At 33.9% G+C, this 18,704-nt stretch overlaps 4 protein-coding genes across 5 annotated transcripts; 1 reads left to right on the forward strand and 3 right to left on the reverse strand.

Annotated features, from left to right (window-relative positions):
• Positions 1–801: 801 nt before the first annotated feature.
• Positions 802–3,115, reverse strand: LOC103487134 (protein NUCLEAR FUSION DEFECTIVE 4-like). Its single transcript, XM_051084167.1, has one exon. The coding sequence runs from the start codon at positions 2,545–2,547 to the stop codon at positions 814–816; it is 1,734 nt and encodes a 577-aa protein (XP_050940124.1). The 5' UTR covers positions 2,548–3,115; the 3' UTR covers positions 802–813.
• A 1,754-nt stretch (positions 3,116–4,869) lies between these two features.
• LOC103487133 (protein NUCLEAR FUSION DEFECTIVE 4-like) lies at positions 4,870–6,917 on the reverse strand. Its single transcript, XM_051084169.1, has one exon. The coding sequence runs from the start codon at positions 6,819–6,821 to the stop codon at positions 5,079–5,081; it is 1,743 nt and encodes a 580-aa protein (XP_050940126.1). The 5' UTR covers positions 6,822–6,917; the 3' UTR covers positions 4,870–5,078.
• Positions 6,918–11,476: 4,559 nt separating this feature from the next.
• On the forward strand, positions 11,477–15,484 carry LOC103486510 (uncharacterized). Its single transcript, XM_051083434.1, has 12 exons — positions 11,477–11,686; positions 11,803–11,940; positions 12,819–12,977; positions 13,092–13,204; positions 13,283–13,394; positions 13,478–13,594; positions 13,781–13,872; positions 13,979–14,045; positions 14,118–14,199; positions 14,286–14,377; positions 14,490–14,633; positions 14,740–15,484. The coding sequence occupies exons 1-12, from the start codon at positions 11,477–11,479 to the stop codon at positions 14,884–14,886; spliced, it is 1,473 nt and encodes a 490-aa protein (XP_050939391.1). The 3' UTR covers positions 14,887–15,484.
• LOC103486511 (ACT domain-containing protein ACR10) lies at positions 15,109–18,329 on the reverse strand. Of its 2 annotated transcripts, none has more exons than XM_008444499.3 (6): positions 17,871–18,329; positions 17,435–17,653; positions 17,089–17,194; positions 16,174–16,507; positions 15,673–15,957; positions 15,109–15,483 (listed from the first exon to the last, which is right to left on the reverse strand). In XM_008444499.3, exons 1-6 carry the CDS (start codon positions 18,022–18,024, stop codon positions 15,346–15,348), a joined length of 1,236 nt encoding a protein of 411 aa, XP_008442721.2. In that variant the 5' UTR covers positions 18,025–18,329; the 3' UTR covers positions 15,109–15,345. The 2 variants fall into 2 exon arrangements, with proteins under 2 accessions (XP_008442721.2, XP_008442722.1); XM_008444500.2 differs by having other exon boundaries at positions 15,109–15,479; positions 17,871–18,290.
• Positions 18,330–18,704: the final 375 nt, after the last annotated feature.

An 18,704-nucleotide genomic window follows, 5' to 3' on the forward strand; every position in this document is an offset into this window, starting at 1 on the left:
AATATCCTTAAAATACATTAACATATTCTTTTAGATCAAGCTCCTTATATGATAAATATATTGTAAGCACTTTATATTTTATATATATATGAGATTTATAAGTCTCCGTGTATTTCTTTTAAGATGATAATTAATATTATTATCAACTAAACCATATTTGAATCGATAAAAAGTGAAAACGTATAATAAAACACTGTTTTTTGCATAATTATTGTAGAGGATTGATAGATAAAGCTGTATAGTCATTTCATCTTCTCTATTATTGGCACTACTTAAATAGTTAAATGGTTCTCATTCTTGTGGTGAATTGAAAAAGTTGATACCAAAGCAACCTTTTGATTTCCTTAAATTCTCTAACTTCATCATATTTTTCTTTCCATGGTACACAAAATGTCTAAACAGTTTGTTAAAACAAACGCACCAAAGTGCCAATTTCTAATGTGCATGTTTTAAAGTGAGAAAGTGATGCCTATCAATGATCAACCATACCATATTTACAAAATTATTTGATTCCTCACGTAGATTGCCTTTTGAATTCCATCATATTAATAGGAAAGTAGAAGAGAATTAATCTAATTTGAGTAACGTTAGTTTAGTTGTAGACTTGTAGTTTCTCGATGGTATTTTAGAAAGTAAGAAGTTTGTTTTAGAGTTTTAGTTTGCTAATATACACTCAAAGTGCTTTTATTAACGTCAAATTACTTAAACATAAACTAATATCTATCTTATATGCACAAAACCAAAACAGAACACACACCGTTGCTTCGCATCATATCCGTAATGATATGAAATAAATTAAAAAAAAAAAGGTAACTAAGCAGATACAGTTTTCGCCGCCGTCAACGAATTATTGGTCGGAGCGGCCATTTTCATTTCGATGTCTTCACCTTCCTTCTCCTTGAACCTCCTGTAAATATCATCTTTATAAAACTTCCATGTCCTAACCACCAAAATCAGCGAAACAAGTCCCCCAAACACCGTCGACCCTGTGATTATAAGAAACGCCTTTTTGTAACATTCCACTCCCAAGCAACTCAAATCCTCCCCTTCTTTTCTTAGTCTCCCCGCCGCCTCCATCTGTCGCTCTGCCTCCATGTCGTACAAATGACCTGCCACTCTCACGTTCATGATATACGCCCCAATCGGACTCGCCGCTCCACCCATATTGTACAAAGTCGCGTAGTACTTCAACCCGAAAATCTCCGATATGATTGCAAAGATCAATGGCCACTGTGCGCCGAAGCAGAACCCGATTATGATTGAAGAAAAATACAATGAATTCGGAACTCCGAATACTATTAGAAGATGACCGATGCAGGACAGAATAAGCGTCACGAAGAGAAATAGAGGACGTGGGACTTTGTACTTTTTCCAGAAATATTCCGATACGAATCCGGAGACTACACGGCCGAGGTAGTTCCATATGCTGACTAGAGAGATGAATGTGGTGGTACTGTGAGATGGGTACCGCAATGACTCTCCGATTTGGCCCAAATTGTCGATCGCCGTCAATGTTCCACCGACACCACAAATTGTGGCGATAAAAAGAATTATCATATCGATACTGAAAATGGCTTGTGGGATTGTGTAGTCTTCTCCTCTGTTTGGAGGGTTAAACATGTTTTTAAAGCAGGAGTCCGACGGTGGGTTCGGCGGTGCCGGTGGCACCGCCGAGGTTAGTGGAGGTGGCGGTAGTTGAGATGCTAACTCCAATTGTGGAATTGGGTTTTTGATTTTACTCCTCCAAATTCTCAATTCCTCTCTGAAAACGATGGCCAGAGGCAGTAAAAGCAAAACAATGACAACGATGGCACTTCCGACGTAATGTATTTGTTGAAATCGGAGACGATTTTGTAAAATAATAAAAACCATTAACGACCCAGCAAGGCCGAGAGAAATATAAAGGACATGGTAAAAAACTTTAAGCTCGTTGGGCTGTCGTAGATCCTTAATGATGCGAACGAAACGGTGAAGGATAACAGAGACGGCTGAAGGAAGCCAAGCAATTAAGAAAATAAGAGATTTTGAATTGTTGCCATAAAACGCATGAAAAAGCTGAGACAAAATGGCGCCGCTTAAGCCGACGAATCCCTTAAAGAGCCCCAAAATGCTACCACGACTTTCCGGGAAGTTTTTGACGCAGGTGATAAGAGCCGCTGTGTTTGCAAAGGTCTGAGAGTTAGCTCCGATGCAAATGTAGAGACACATATGCCATATTTGGGGCTTGGGAATCCGATTGGTTACGGCTAGCCAAATCATGGTGTAGCCAAAAAGGTTCATGACGGCGCCAATCAGAAGAACCACCCAGGCGGGAGCGACCTCGTTGACGAGACCGCTGATGACGCCGATATTTGCGCCCAAGTCCTTGAAGAAGCTGAGCAAATTGAGGGTGGTTTGGTCGTAGGCCAAGGAGGATTTGATGTGGGATGAGTAGAGGCCAAACATGTAGGTGGCGCCAGAGACGGACATGATGAGAATGGAAGCGAAGACAGAGAACCACCGGCCGAATAGTAAGTGGTACCAGAAGGGGTTACCGGAGGTGGCCATTTGAATTTAGGGGGTGAGTTATAAGGAGGTTTCGGAGATGAAATGGGGAGTGAGGGGGAGAGTATAACATAAATACATTTTGAAAGGGAATGAACTAATAAAGTGGAGTTTTCATTTTGGCTCTGCGTTTGCTGCTCTCCCACTCTGTCCGCCACTTATCAGAAATTGGATAGTTGCTTTGAGAAGAAAGGCACAGCCACAGTGAACCAAAGTTTTCCTTAAAAGAAAGAAAGAAAAATGAAGCAAGATTTATGATATTGATTATATTGTGTTGTCTTTCAGTTAATCTCTAAGCAGTCATTCACACGCTGACTTGAAATCATGGAGTAATGAAAGCCACAAGTGAGGAAGTTGAGAATGTGAATTAGGAGGAATTACTCGACTCAAGTTGTTTCGACAGCCGAACACCATGTCGGAATGGATATATCCACTTGCAAACTCATCAAAGTTATGAACAAACTCCTTTTGATTTGATTTGAGTTGATTTTTAACTATGTTTTTTTTTCTATATCCTCGTCTAGTTCTATGACAAACAAAAGCCTCTAAAGAAGAAACCTCAAGATTAATTCTGCATTGTGTATTTGTGTATTGTGATTCATTACAACCTTCATTTTCATCACAGAAGAATTCCATTTCATTCAATTATATGATTCCTAAGTTTCCTTCCTTTCATTTCGGTGATTGTAAGATTAAGAAAAAAAAAAAAAACAGAGCAATGAGGCCACCTTCTTTCTTCCCCTTTACTTTTCTTGGCATATTCCATAGATTCAATATAACAAATCAATCATATCTTATAAGAACAATGAAAAAAGGGTATCATACATATTTACATCAATTAAATGCATCCACCTCTCTCTTATCTCTCCTTCATTCTCCATCTTATTTTAGAAATGGAACTTTAAAGCTTTGGAGGGATTGGAACCTTTGTCCAACAAAAATTGCTCAATTTTTGGATTGTTTTAGACAAATATTAAAAATATAATCGTTGGTACACGGTGATATATTAATTCATTTTATTATATTTGAAAATAGTTCTAAATATTTCTCTTTAATTTTGCAACAATCCTTTGATTATGTTGAAAGTAGAAAAGTCGCCCATAGAAAAAGTGACAAGAGAGGCTTCTAGTTAGTCACTTCTCTATTATTAGCACTACTTAATGGTATGGTTCCTATTCTTGTGGTGAGGAAAGAAAGTTATTTCCAAAGCAACCTTTTTCATTTCTCTAAACTTTCTAACTTGATGAATATTTTTCTTTCTATTGCACACAAAATGTCTAAATAGTTGGCTAAAACAACACACCAAGTGTCAATTTATATTGTACATGTTTTTAAAGGGAGAAAAGGATGCGTAGCCAACAAAATATATCCACAAAATTTGACTGCCCACCCACATTGCCTTTTGAACACCACCACATTAATCCAATAATAAAAGACAATTAATTTAATTTGATTGAAGTTTTCCCAGCTTTCTAAAATTACCTTAAAAGAATATATATAGTACTAAATATCTTTTATTCGTTTGTTTAATTTTTCCAAAGTTCTAATGTTATCATTATCTTTTGTTGAATGAACTTACGACTTGAAATTAAGTGACAGTGACTTAAAATCAATACTTAAATATTGCAGTACTAATCCAAATAGATTTCTACTTTAAAAAAACGTTTATAAAAAGTGAAAGAGACAATATTGCCATTTTTGGAAGTAAGGGTATATTTTGAAATTTGGCTTTCTAATGATAAGAAAAAGCCATTGTTTTTATTACTTTGCATATGAATGCAACATGCTGATTGAACCAAGAAGTGGTTATTAAAGCAAGTGGGCAAACTCAACAAATCAAGTGTGATACACAATAACATAACTAAATAGACAAAATTGATCATACCTCATGTGTGAGAAAAAAAAGTTGTAGTACTAACTACCACAGTTTTTCATACTCCCTTCAACTAATATTTGGTTGTTGAAATTCTAAGATCAAATTTAAGCTTTTGATGATTTCATGTCAAAAACAAAGAAGTTACCATCACTATCTTAATAAAATTTTTGAGAACATAGTTTGACATTTTTGAAAAGAAAATCACGTGAATTTGGAGATAGAAAATCGTACCTAGGGCCAACCAATTACACTACTACATCCAAAATAATTTAAGTTTGGAGGTTTGCTATGTGCTATACCTTGAAGTTTTCAAAACTTTTTTCTAGGTAGATAAATTCCAATTACAAATTTTTAAGTCACTAACGCATTACATAGGTTTAAGCTCACTTTTGACGAGATTTTACACTATTTATTTCAAAAAATTGCTCGACTTTTAAAACCACTAAGTATGTATCAAAACAAGCACATATCTAATTTTTTTTTTCTCAATGTTTTGATGTATGTCAAGATGTATTCATTGTGATACATTATTATTTCTTTAGTTGGCTGCTAACATATGTATACATTAGTTAAATATGAAACTATGATAAAGATAATTGGATAAAATGTACAAAGATAAGTAAAGAAAATACTTAGATGAAAAAACTACTAAACAGATTCAGTTTTTCGCTGTCGTCAACGTACTGTTGGTCGGAGCGGCCATTTTCATTTCGATGTCTTCACCTTCCTCCGCCCTGAACCTCCGGTAAATATCGCCCTTATAAAACTTCCATGTACGAACCACCAAAATCAGCGAAACAAGCGCCCCGAATACCGTCGCCGCCGTGATTATAAGAAATGCCTTTCTGTAACATTCCACTCCCAAGCAACTCAAATCCTCCCCTTTTTTTCTCAGTCTCCCCGCCGCCTCCATCTGCCTTTGCGCCTCTCTGTCGTACAAATGACCCGCCACTCTCACGTTCATGATATACGCCCCAATCGGACTCGCCGCTCCACCCATATTGTACAAAGTCGCGTAGTACTTCAACCCGAAAATCTCCGATATGATTGCAAAGATCAATGGCCACTGTGCGCCGAAGCAGAACCCGATTATGATTGAAGAAAAATACAATGAATTCGGAACTCCGAATGCTATTAGAAGATGACCGATGCAGGACAGAATAAGCGTCACGAAGAGAAATAGAGGACGTGGGACTTTGTACTTTTTCCAGAAATATTCCGATACGAATCCGGAGACTACACGGCCGAGGTAGTTCCATATGCTGACTAGAGAGATGAATGTGGTGGTACTGTGAGATGGGTACCGCAATGACTCTCCGATTTGGCCCAAATTGTCGATCGCCGTCAATGTTCCACCGACTCCACAAATTGTGGCGATAAAAAGAATTATCATATCGATACTGAAAATGGCTTGTGGGATAGTGTAGTCTTCTCCTCTGTTTGGAGGTTTAAACATGTTTTTAAAGCAGGAGTCCGATGGAGGGCTCGACGGCGCTAGTGGCACCGTCGAAGTCAGTGGCGGCGGTGGTTGTTGAGATGCTAACTCTAATTGTAAAATTGGGTTAGCAATTTTACTCTTCCAAACACTCAATTCCTCTCTGAAAACAATGGCCAGAGGTAGTAAAAGCAGAACAATCACAACAATGGCACTTCCGACGTATTGTATTTGTTGAAATCGGAGAAGACTTTGCAAAATAATCAAGACCATTAGAGTCCCAGCAAGGCTGAGAGAAATGTAAAGGATATGGTAAAAAACGTTAACCTCGTTGGGCTGCCGGAGATCCTTAATGATGCGAACGAAACGGAGGAAAACAACAGAGACGGCAGCGGGAAGCCAACCGATTAAGAGGATAAGAGATTTGGAATCATTGCCATAAAAGGCATGGAAAAGTTGGGACAAAATGGCGCCGCTTAAGCCGACGAACCCCTTCAAAAGCCCCAAAACACTACCACGACTTTCCGGGAAATTTTTGACGCAGGTTACAAGAGCCCCTGTATTTGCAAAGGTCTGAGAATTAGCTCCGAGGCAGATGTAGAGACACATATGCCAGATTTGGGGTTTGGGTATTCTATTAGTTACGGCCAGCCAAATCATGGTGTAGCCAAAAAGGTTCATGACGGCACCAATCAGAAGAACCACCCAGGCGGGAGCGACCTCGTTGATGAGACCGCTGATGACGCCGACATTGCCGCCCAAGTCCTTGAAGAAGCTGAGCAAATTGAGGGTGGTTTGGTCGTAGCCTAAGGAAGATTTGATGTCGGAGGAGTAGAGGGCGAACATGTAGGTGGCACCGGCGACGGACATGATGAGAATGGAAGCGAAGACAGAGAACCAGCGGCCAAAGAGAAACTGGTACCAGAAGGGGTTAGCGGAGGTGGGATTTGAGGTTGAGGCGGCCATTTTAGTTGGTGAAGGAGATATTGGAGATGAGATGGTGAGGGAGTGTATAAATACATTGTGAAAGGAGGATTCATGGAAGGTTGGATTTTGTGTGGTGTTTCTTTTGCTGCTGCCACTCTCTCCGCCACTTATCAGGAATTGGATAGTTTGTTTGTTCATTAAGAAAGGGACCGCCAAAATCCAATTATCCCACACTTTTTTTTTTTTTTTATTTTTTATTATTATTATTTCTTTTTTATATACCAAAGTCAACTCAAAATCAACCATTTTGCAACCACTCATAAGTAACATTTGAATTAGTAATTTGGAATACAATTTTATCAAACTCAAATTTTAATAAACTAAATTAACTACATTTGTTTCTTCTTTTTTTAAACAAAAGAAAAAAAAAACTAAATTCATAATCTTCACCAATCAACTAAACCCAACATTCTATTTCTTCTTCCAATAAAGAATTGTTATATTCTTCTTCTACAATGAATATATAATATGATCTTGAAGTATTCTAAAATTTGGAAACTAACAATCTGAATTGATAGAAACCTAACCAATAATCACACATTTATTCTATTTTAGGGCTTTCATAATCTCAAAATAATAATAATAATACCTCTTCCAATATTCCTATGTCAAACATGGAAACCTGACCAAAACTTGTTTAAATTAATTTGACTCAAAATAATAATAAGAAGAAACCTAAATCTTACATTAGTCTAAGATAAATGGACATGATATCTTATATTGAGATCGATCAAATGTCCGATGTTTCACTCCACATTTATTGTACTAAATAAATAGTCTAAATATAATTAATCTACCCATCATACAAAATTGAAAATTTTTAGAGGATTGTGTTAGTTTTTTTCTTTCCAAAAAGTTTGTACCCTTTAATTGTAATACTTTTGGTTAAAATATAATCATCATCTCTTTTCCTTATTAAATAAAAGTTAAATAATTTTTATGTAAATTTTAAATATACTCCCAAAATTTATAATAAAATGCTAATAAATTATTAAAAAGTTTGTAAAAAATCAACACCTTTAATATTTATTAAAAGTAGAAGAAAAAGTAAAAACTTAAAGTACAACGATCAAAATGACCTAAATATATAGGTGCATCTCAATATATACGTACTGTCAATCCTAAGTTTATATATATATATATATATATATATATATATATATATTGTAAATAGTTGTTGTATTTTATGCGAAACTAAATTTTGTAAATAGTTTCGATTTGTTTATTATATACGATTTTAGAAAATTTGGTATATTTGCTGATTTAGGTAAGTATTCGAAATCTCTATTTCTAATAATTGTTTTTTTTTTCTCTTTAAAATAAGATTTTGAATGTGTATTTGAGTGTTTATAGACACAAAAGAGTAATTTTGATTGTTGAATATTGTTAACATCAATTTAGTTGGTCACATCTAATCTATCACCACTAATACCCACTCATCACATTAAGTGTGGGGATATGATGTTATCATACTCCTCAACACTTTAGCCTTTGAAAACTATTTTTCAATGAGCACATTTTGCCATTCATTTTAATTTTCATTTTTACTTAGCTTGTTGCATTAAAAAGAAAACATATATCAATATTTTTGTGAATCTAATATCAACATGAGGGATGAATTGATATTTCCATTATATCGTAATGGGTCTATGAAACAAAAAAGATAATAAACTATATCAAATTGTCACTCAGTTTACTTATCCTAAAATAATAAAAATGTTTGTTCACTTATTTAAATTCATTTTTTAAAATCTATTCATAAATATTCATCAACATTAATATTGGAATATCTTGGAGTCATTTTGTTCAAATCATGGACTAAGAATGATTTAATTAAACTGAACTAATCATCAAATTTGCTTCTTATCCATCCATGGAAGCAAATTTTAATTCAAATTTGTTAGAATCAAATATAATTCCTTAAGACCAAAGAGAAAATGGAGAACTTTCTCCCTCTCATTTTCATTTAGTAGTAGAAAAGGATAACAATAAATCGATTGCTTTGAATTGACCAAATCATTACAAATTTTGTTTTTTTAATTATAAACTTAAAATCAGTGGAAACAGTGTGTAGTTAATTAGTTTGAGATTTGACCATTCTTCTTCTTCTTCTTCTTCTTCTTCTTCTTCTTCTTCTTCTTCTTCTTCTTCTTCTTCTTCTTCTTCTCTGTTTTTTTTTTTTTTTTTTCTTTTCATTAGTTATTGTATACCTAAAGCAGAGAACCAAACCAAGAAGAAAAAAATCCTTCATTTCACGATCATTAGGGTTTATAAATGAAATTTTCATAAACCAAGCATGAATATATATGGTTTAATAATTATTAAAGGTTTTTTAAAATTATTTGAGAGGAAAGAATGAATGAATGAATGAATGAATGAATAATGAAGGGAAGGTGGTGGAAAGTTATATGAAGCATAATGTTAGGTAAACTGCAAGAGAGACATGTGATATATCCTTTGGCTTTTACCATGTGTTGTGTTTCATAAACACTTTCCAATTGCCAATAATAATAACATGGACACAAATTATTTTGAATAATTAAAAGACTTCAAATATTGGAATACATATCCTAATTTTCTTAGAAATTTGAAAGAGCACATGGGGAGGAGGCCATATGTATACATACTACAATATAATTCACCATTTTATTTCATATATATGTTCTAGAAGCGTTTTAAAGTTTTATTTATTGATTTATTTTTCTCAAAGGGCTTAGAAAGTATCTAATAGGGTTAAAAATTTTGTATATGATTTTAAATAATCATTAGTTATAAGATACGTTGAAACAATCATTAGTTTTTCTTTAAATAACTATTTTAAAATTATCTAATTTGACGATAAAGATTTGACTTCTAAGAAAATAAAAGATACATAAATGATAGAGATCACATTCATTTCATTTCTAGGATGATAAACTTTAATAAATTTTAAAATCTTTATCAAAAAAACGATATACTAATTGTGGTTTTTATGTTAATCTATATTATTTTCGCTCAATATGTTTAACCTCATCAACAAGTTTGATGTCAGATATAAATTAACTTGATCTAGAATTAATATCTAACCCATCCAACGAAGACCAACTCATTTATTCATTGAATTAGACATGAATCATTATTTCACAAATTGACCTACTCCATGAGTGCTCATGCATGTTTTGGTTATTCATATATTTTAAAAATGTACATAGACATATCGGAGTTTTTAACCTAAAACTTTTTAGAGGGTTAAAAACTAAATAATTTTTCTCGAGAAACTTAAATACTAAATTAAAGTTTTATAATATACGTAATTCTTTTCAGGAAAACTATAATATATACAATTGTGGCAGATTCAGAAAATATATTAATAGGGGCTGATAGATTAATCACTAAGCTACCTATAAGTATTAAAAATTAAATAGTTTTTTTTATATGTATTATATAAAGATAATAAAGTTGAAGGGGGCTTGAGGCCACATGCCTATATTAAATTCGTCGATGATATACAAAATAAGTTCAAATAAATTTAATAAAAAGCCTATAAATGGAACGATGTTTCGTTTAGAAAATATACTTTATACATATACATTTTAAAATTAAATATTTAGTATTTGTTGAACTAATTTAATGGACTGCAAATCCAACCTAAGCTCAACTCAATATTTCGATTCAATGGGTCAAGTCTTAAAAATTGACTACAAACTCACAATTTAAGGATAGGTTGGCCCGATCCAAGTCGAAATAATATCTAAAGCCTTTGGTCTTGGACTTGAGTTGAACTTGAGCTTTTACTTTCAAGGAACAAACTCCACCAACCCGACCTAATGATGAAGATATAACACTATTCAAGTAACATATGCATTAAATAAATACTCAACTCAACACCATCCAAACTTCTCAAAATAATAATTGGGGCAGGTAGGTTAAATCATTAAACATATATATATATATATATATATATATATATATATATATATATATATATATATATATATATATATATATATATATATATATATATACACCATTTTGGAATGCTTCCAAATTTTACAATACACAAATGTGTAACACATTCGATCATATAAAAAAATAAATGAAACTTTTAAAACAAAAATTTATAAAAGGAGAGCTTGTCACATGACAAACTATGATTAAGAATCTACAACAATAATAGATATAGTCTACAATTGTGTGAGATATTCCTAAAAACAATTAACTTCCGAATTAAAAAAAACAAATACAAACCTACAAACGAGGTTGACTTAGTGCGAGGGATGAGAGCCCAAACATAAACATAAAAAAGGAAGAAAAAAAATACAACTAACTTTAATTTTGAATTTTGAATAATGTGCATAAGAACAAAGCATTATGTTAATTAAAAATTGGAAAAAGATGTAACATCTATATTAGTCAATGGAGAAGTAGCAAAAAGAACCAAGAGAAAAAGAACGAAGAAAGCAAACATAATATATGTATATGTATTCCATCAATCCTTCATTTGTTGGATATTCACACACTCTCTCTTTGACTACTCACTAATTATATGGATTCTCCGGCCGGCCTTGTCCTATGTGTATATATATTCTCCTTTACACACATATATATACACACACAGGGTTAATTATACTAAAGGGTTATTACATTATCCAATAATGGAAGAATCATTCGTTAAGGAAAAACAGAAGAAGGATGATGAAGAGAAACACATAAGCTCTAATACCAGATCAGATGTTATAATTGATTGTCATACTAAGGAGGAGGAGGAGGAGGAGGCGGCACCAACGATCGTGGAAGAGGCGCCGTTGAGACAGAAGACGAAGAGAGTTGCAACGTTAGATGCCTTCAGAGGTCTTACTATTGTGGTTAGTGAAAAACATATAAAACCTAAGCTTAATGATATGCATGCTTTTGTTGATTAGTTTGTTAGTTTTTTCCTGATATATGTGTTAACAATTAATTGTGATGAGTTTTGATGTAGTTGATGATATTGGTAGACGATGCTGGAGGAGCTTATTCAAGGATTGACCATTCACCGTGGAATGGTTGCACTCTGGCGGACTTTGTGATGCCATTTTTCCTCTTCATTGTAGGAGTTGCCATTGCCCTCGCTTTCAAGGTTGTTTTTTTTTTTTTTTTTCTTCTTTTCCTAATGCCCCATTTTGTTTAGTTTTCATCAAAATTATTTATCAATGTTATTAAAGAACTTGTCTTTGGGCCTTAATAAAAACTATTCATTCACCAAACAAACAAACTAGGAGTCAAAGTTCATAACTTTACTTGAAAACCAGTTAACTTTTTTCTACTCTCTTTTTAAGTATTATGATCATCACCATCTTCATCGTTAAGAAAAAAAAGGGTAGATTTTGAAATACAAAAGTTAGTTTTTAAAAGTGGTTTTCTTTTTTTTGAAACATTATATGAATAATGCATGTTTAGAATGTGAATAATAATAAATAAAAAGAAACTACCTGTTATATCTATTTAGGTCTTGTTTGGTAACTATTTCATTTTTTAAAATTTTGATTTATGAAAAGTTATTCGATAACTATTTCATTTTTTTAAATTTTGATTTGAAAACCTTTTTTTAAAATAGTTTTTAAGAATTTAGTAATTTTATTTTTTATTTTTGAAATTTGTTTAAAAATTTAACTCTTCAGCTTAAAATAAAAATATATATTTTGGTAAGAAATTAAGAGAAAATAAATTTATAATTTTAGAAAACGAAGTGTTTAGTTACTGAATGAAATCTTGAGAAGTTTATGTTTTTTCTTACGTTATTATCTGACTTGAATTTTTAGACAAAATTTACAAAAACAAAATCAATTCTTTATAAGAAAACAGAATAGTTTTAAATAACTTTAGTTATGTTTTGGAATTTGATCGAGAATTCAAAAAAAAAAAAGAAAAAAAGAAAACTAAAAATCCAATTGTTATCAACATGATGTAAATAATATTATAGGCATTGATGAAGGATGAATTTGAAATATGTTGCAGAAAATTCCGAGTCTAAAAACAGGAGTGATGAAGATAAGTTTAAGGACCATAAAACTTGTGTTTTGGGGTCTAATATTGCAAGGTGGATATTCTCACGCTCCTGATGATCTTCAATATGGTGTTGATATGAAACACATTCGATGGTGTGGCATTCTTCAAGTACAAACCTTTCTCTTCTATCTCTTTAAAACATTTATTACACCAACTCCAAAGTTGCAATATTACTTCCTTCTTAAATGTCATTAATGTGATTTGTGGGGGATGATTTTGCAGAGAATAGCATTGGTTTACTTTGTAGTAGCTATGATTGAAGCTTTCACCACCATAGGAAAACCAAGAGTCATCCTGGACCATGGCCATTTCTCCATTTTCACTGCATATCGTTGGCAATGGTGAGTTTCAGCTTCAGCTCTCTCCCTCTGCATTTTTCGGTCTTCTCACATTACACATCTTATTCTATGCAGGATTGGAGGATTTGCAGCTTTCGTTATATACATAATTATAACTTATGCACTCTATGTTCCAAATTGGAGCTTCTCAGTGCTAGAGGATGACCAACTGCTCCATCATTACACAGTAGAACCTCATTTGTCCCAAATTCTAAGGCTCCACTCTGTCATTTTATCTTATTTTGGATTAAAACTTGAGTTCATTTTCAGGTTGTTTGTGGAGTTAGAGGCCACTTGGGCCCTGCCTGCAATGCTGTAGGCCATGTTGATCGCCAAGTTTGGGGCATTAACCATCTCTACTCCTATCCTGTTTGGATTCGCCACAAGGTTTTATAGCTCTTCCTTAGGATGTTGATCAATAAAAAAGAAAAGAGTTGTTTTTGTTTGGTATAAAAAAAAAAAAAAAAAAAATCACTTTTGAGATCTGCTGAGAAATATAGTCTACCAGGTTGGAACAATGTAACCAATGATTCGTTTCTAAAAGGGTGGTTGTATTTGTAATAAATGATTCAGGACTGCACGTTTAGCGCACCGGACGAAGGCCCTCTTCGAGATGACGCTCCAAGTTGGTGTCTAGCTCCGTTCGAGCCTGAGGGCTTGTTGAGGTTTGACACTTCAAATAATCTAATTTAATGTGTATGTCTATCCTAATCGAGTTATGTTGAAGTTCTGCAAAGTTGGATTAATTTTGTTTGGTTTTGTTGATTTCAGCTCCGTTTCAGCCATTCTTTCTGGCACCATTGGCATCCATTATGGCCATGTTCTGCTTCATTTCAAGGTAATGTATGGATTTGCATTTAGAGATTTAAAAAGTGGAGATGAAATTGATGGTTGTCGAAGTTTTTTGCAGACTCATTCTCAAAGGCTGAAGCAATGGGTAGCAATGGGTTTTGGCTTCTTTATTATTGGCATCATCCTTCATTTCACAAATGGTTTGATCCCATGATTTTCTTACAAAGTTCAATACTTTATAACAAACAATCTCAAAACCTCACCGATTTTAAGTCTGAATTTGCAGCCATTCCCATTAACAAACAGCTTTACAGCCTTAGCTATGTCTGCTTCACAGCAGGAGCAGCTGGGATAGTCTTCTCAGGTTTCTACATTCTGGTAAAAATGGAATCCAAATCTCTTTCAAACCCATTTTTCATCCTTTGAATCTCTAGCATTTTAGTTCAATCCTTTGTTTGTTTCATTGTTGTCTCTTCCTTCATCGACACAGATCGACGTTTGGGGTTTCCGAAAGCCATTCTTATTTCTAGAATGGATTGGAATGAATGCAATGTTGGTGTTTGTAATGGCAGCTCAAGGAATTTTTGCAGCTTTTATTAATGGATGGTACTATAAAGATCCTGAAAACTCCCTAGTAAGTAACGTCATCTCTCTTGACATTCCTTGTGAAATTGATGTATGTATTCTTCAAATGATTTAGATTGTGTTGAGAAATGATGGAGGATTAATATCGTAAACAGGTTCATTGGATTCAAAAGCATGTATTCATCAATGTTTGGCATTCAAGAAAATTGGGGACTCTGCTGTACGTGATATTTGCTGAAATAGCATTCTGGGCAATAGTAGCTGGGATTTTGCACAAGCTTAGAGTGTATTGGAAACTATAAAAAAAATTGGAAAGAAAATGAAGCAAAACTATGGGAAATCACCAAATTTGTGCCATTAATTTTCTTTCATTTTCTAGTCGTTGGTTTGAATCTTCTTTTCAAATATTTCTACATGCGACGGTACTTTTGTAAAACAAGTAATGCCTTGATGAATGAAAAAACATTATGTAATCACTAGAACCTTTGTATTACTACTAATAGATTTTGGTAATTAGCAACAACTTAATAGTAAAAGGTGCTCTGTATAAAATTGAGACCACTATAACTCTCAAGGCAAAGTTGTTTTATCAAAGACTTGAACATATCAACCTTTACATCATAATTCACACGATTCTACCACTTTAAAACATGTTACAAGCATCAATAAGATAAGGAGGAGCAGCCCATCTTAACCTGGAAGAGCAAGCTATATATATAGGCTAACTAATGTAATTTTCCACTTAAGAAGTTCCATCTATATTATGCCCATCCCATCAACATCTTCCTGACTCCTTCCTCGATCTTGCTTCTTGGAACCGAAGACCCAGCTCCTTCATCAAGCATCACTCTATACACTTCCCATTCTCGATCTCCAATCAAATGGCGTCTGATTTCTGCCTGGTAGACAACATCTTTGTAGTTAAGCTTTGCCATATAGGGATATCCTTATCATATCTAAGCCAGCTAAATTTTAATAAGCATTTAAGAAAATACCAAAAAGATGCTATGGGGGTATGAAAGAAACAAATGATTGGAAGGATGACATCTAATAGTTCCATAAAGTATTGTAAGAAGATTGGGAAATACCAAAAAGATACCGATGTCGAGCAATTTTAGAGCAAGGGTGATGTCATAAAACACAAGAGGTCGACCCTTGCCAGATAACTCAGTGGGGTTTGCTACCAAGAGCTCTGTGTCGGGACCTCTGCTCAAGACAGCTACTCTGAGGGGACGAATCAGTTCGATCTGTAAGCGAGTTGACAATGCATTCTGCTTACTTTGGTCTAGAATCTTCTTTCCATCAGCTTGCATGATGAACAAGTCAATCTCACATATTTTTTTCTGCTTCTTACTAAATCGTCCATACGAGATCTGGCTACACAATTGAGTTTAAATATTGATAACAGAACCGGAACTAATATGCAGTACAAGAAAATAATTTTGAATCTTTGTCATAGAAAACGAATTAGAGGAAAGAATCAGACCCAACGGAATTGGCTGCCAACATTTCCAATAACCTTGGCCATTCAATGATAACTTTTGAAAGAAATACATATTACTTAGTTATTGAACTGAAAGATTATATACCTGAATATTGTAGTCCTTGAGAGTTCTCATAATGTCATAAATAAGACCTTTGTGATCTTGACAGACAATTTGAACTAGGGTATGAGAAGGACTGAGCGAATTGTCCAATGTGACAGAGACGTCTTTAGAAGCTAGTGATCTGCTAGGTGACTTTTCATTCAACTCCAAGCTACATGATTCTTCAACAATTTCAGATGGAAGAGAGGATGCCTGGGAGCATAACATAACTTCAGCATCAATCATCTCTATTTCGCAACTTATCACTGCATCCCCCAAGACATGTTTCAAGTGGTCACATGTGTCCCGCTGTCTCTTTGCCGTGTGCATAAGCTCCCTAATGGAAACACAAAAATGAAAATATGTTTTCTGAAACAAGGAAAAAGGAAAAACAACAGACATTAGTACATGGAAGTTAAATATATTATATATTCATGTCAAACACGAGTTGGGGTTTCTCTCCTCAAGGTCTTCAATTGTACATTCAACATCTACTGGGCTCCCTTTACTACTGAAAAATATGAATATATTCCCATCATCTCAAGAACTTTCAAACCCAACACCTTCCACCCAACTGCTCACAGGTAAAGAGATAAAAAGATTGGAACAACAACGAGATAAAATAGGAAAGCTCGCTCAAGAAGAGTTGACCACAAAAGACTAGTTACAATTTAAACTAAAATGAAAGAACACCCTGCAAACACCAGTTCCCACTCATACTACTCATATAACCGTCCACTTCCGTTTTCCTTGCCAATAACATATTGGATGAGCTGAAGTACTTGAACTAGTCATGCAAGCTATACTATTCTACCTCTCATGAAACCATGAATCCATCCCAGAGTTCAATCAAAATGATTTAATCCTTGAGAAATACATAAGTTACACATAGAAGATAAACAAAGGTCGATGTTAAACCTGGTGTCAACGATGAAAAACAAGTCCATCACTTTCCCATCTGGGGTGGTTGACACTTTCACTTTCTCTATAAGAAGTTCCAGCTCGCAAAGAACCCATGTTACATCTACAAAGAAAATCACTCTCTAAAAATTAGACACAGATATGACAATCGTTACAAAAAGAAACCAAGGGAGGAGAAAAGAAGAACAATATTCCACACTTTGCTCTCTTTTTTCCTCCGTAGGGGGACGGGGGGTCAGCATTTAAGGAACCAAGTTCAACTGACGGGTTGAATCAGGTAATCCAATATAAAGTCCTACTCCTTCTCAGAACAAACAAATTAAAGGGAAGGAAATTAACAAACCGTGTAAAAGCCCTCTTCTGTCATGGCAACAAAATTTCAAAAGAAACATATCGGGGGGCTTTGATGACGGCGGTTCCGGGCGGAAATAAGAAAGCATAGAAGCTGAAGAACAAGAAGGGCAAACCTCCATCAGCCTCTGTTTCAATAATCCCCACCTCGTCGATGAATTTCCAGTCACCCAAAGCACTATGTAGCACCATTTACCATCGGTCGTAACATCTTCAACATGGTATTGACAAAATCACAAGATTAACAACAACATCACATCACTAATTGAAACAAATCGATCAGAAAAAAAAAACAGAAAAAAGAAAAAGAAAAAGAAAAAGAAGAAACCCAATCGCCCACTACCTGTTTGATAAAAATACTGAAAACAAAACCAAACCAGAACGTCTAAAATCAAAGCAAAAAAAAAAACATTTGAGGATTTACTCACCGCCTCTGACAATGTTTAGACCAAAGAAGAGAATTATGCGGCACAAGTCGCAACCCAACCCAGTTTTATCGGGACAATTAACAGTGATGACAGTTGGCTCATCGTCTTTCTCTGACGGTCTTACAAGCACCACATCGTCATGTAAAATACCCATATCCTTGTTTCTTCGTTCTCTTGTTCTTGTTCTTCTTCTTCCTCCTCGTCGGTGGAGTTCTGAGATTCAGAGTTTTCCGATGGGTTCTCAAGCACAAAAATGCATTAATCCTTTCAACTTTTAACACTTTCTCTTGTCCTTTGACCAAAATGTCCTTCACAATCCCAAAAATTCCCTAAACAAATAAATATGTTTCTCAAATACTATAATTGATTTTCGTTTTACTTAATCCGTTCTATCATACTCTCCCTCCAATCAACTTTACATTTATATAATCTTCTATAAGGGGTTGCAATTTTGTAAATTAAGAAGAAAATAATAAAAACATTTCGTATTGGGGATAGGAAATATATGAAATTTGTGGAATTACCTTTTTATGACGGACAGAGAAAATCTAAAGAAGGTGACAAAAGACATAACAACCAAAAAAAAAAAAAAAAGTAAAAAAGAAAAGTTAGATTAAAAGTGAAGGTTTAATTAATTAACTAGAGGTTCAATTTTTAATTAATTAACTAGAGGTTCAATTTTTTTTGTTGTTAATTAGATTTCATAAAATCTTCTCTTATATCAATGTTAATAAATTTGAAAATATTAGAAAGAAAAAAAAAATCCAAGGATATGAAAATTTAATAATATGATTTTTCTTTTTTGTACTTTTCGATTTTCGATTCTCATCTTCT

The sequence above is a fragment of the Cucumis melo genome, chromosome 4 (genome assembly GCF_025177605.1).
Source record: "Cucumis melo cultivar AY chromosome 4, USDA_Cmelo_AY_1.0, whole genome shotgun sequence".
NCBI classification, from domain to species: Eukaryota; Viridiplantae; Streptophyta; class Magnoliopsida; order Cucurbitales; family Cucurbitaceae; genus Cucumis; species Cucumis melo.

What these genes read in the sequence shown, in the direction of transcription:
- LOC103486511 (XM_008444499.3), bottom strand. Translation starts at nt 18,024, where the DNA reads ATGGGTATTTTACATGACGATGTGGTGCTTGTAAGACCGTCAGAGAAA. An exon ending in TCTAAACATTGTCAGAGGCG is followed by an intron (nt 17,654 to 17,870) that starts GTGAGTAAATCC and finishes ACCATGTTGAAG; the next exon opens with ATGTTACGACCGATGGTAAA. An exon ending in TCAAGGACTACAATATTCAG is followed by an intron (nt 15,958 to 16,173) that starts GTATATAATCTT and finishes TTGTGTAGCCAG; the next exon opens with ATCTCGTATGGACGATTTAG.
- LOC103487134 (XM_051084167.1), bottom strand. Translation starts at nt 2,547, where the DNA reads ATGGCCACCTCCGGTAACCCCTTCTGGTACCACTTACTATTCGGCCGG.
- LOC103487133 (XM_051084169.1), bottom strand. Translation starts at nt 6,821, where the DNA reads ATGGCCGCCTCAACCTCAAATCCCACCTCCGCTAACCCCTTCTGGTAC.
- LOC103486510 (XM_051083434.1), top strand. Translation starts at nt 11,477, where the DNA reads ATGGAAGAATCATTCGTTAAGGAAAAACAGAAGAAGGATGATGAAGAG. An exon ending in GATGGTGTGGCATTCTTCAA is followed by an intron (nt 12,978 to 13,091) that starts GTACAAACCTTT and finishes ATGATTTTGCAG; the next exon opens with AGAATAGCATTGGTTTACTT. An exon ending in CTGTTTGGATTCGCCACAAG is followed by an intron (nt 13,595 to 13,780) that starts GTTTTATAGCTC and finishes TAAATGATTCAG; the next exon opens with GACTGCACGTTTAGCGCACC.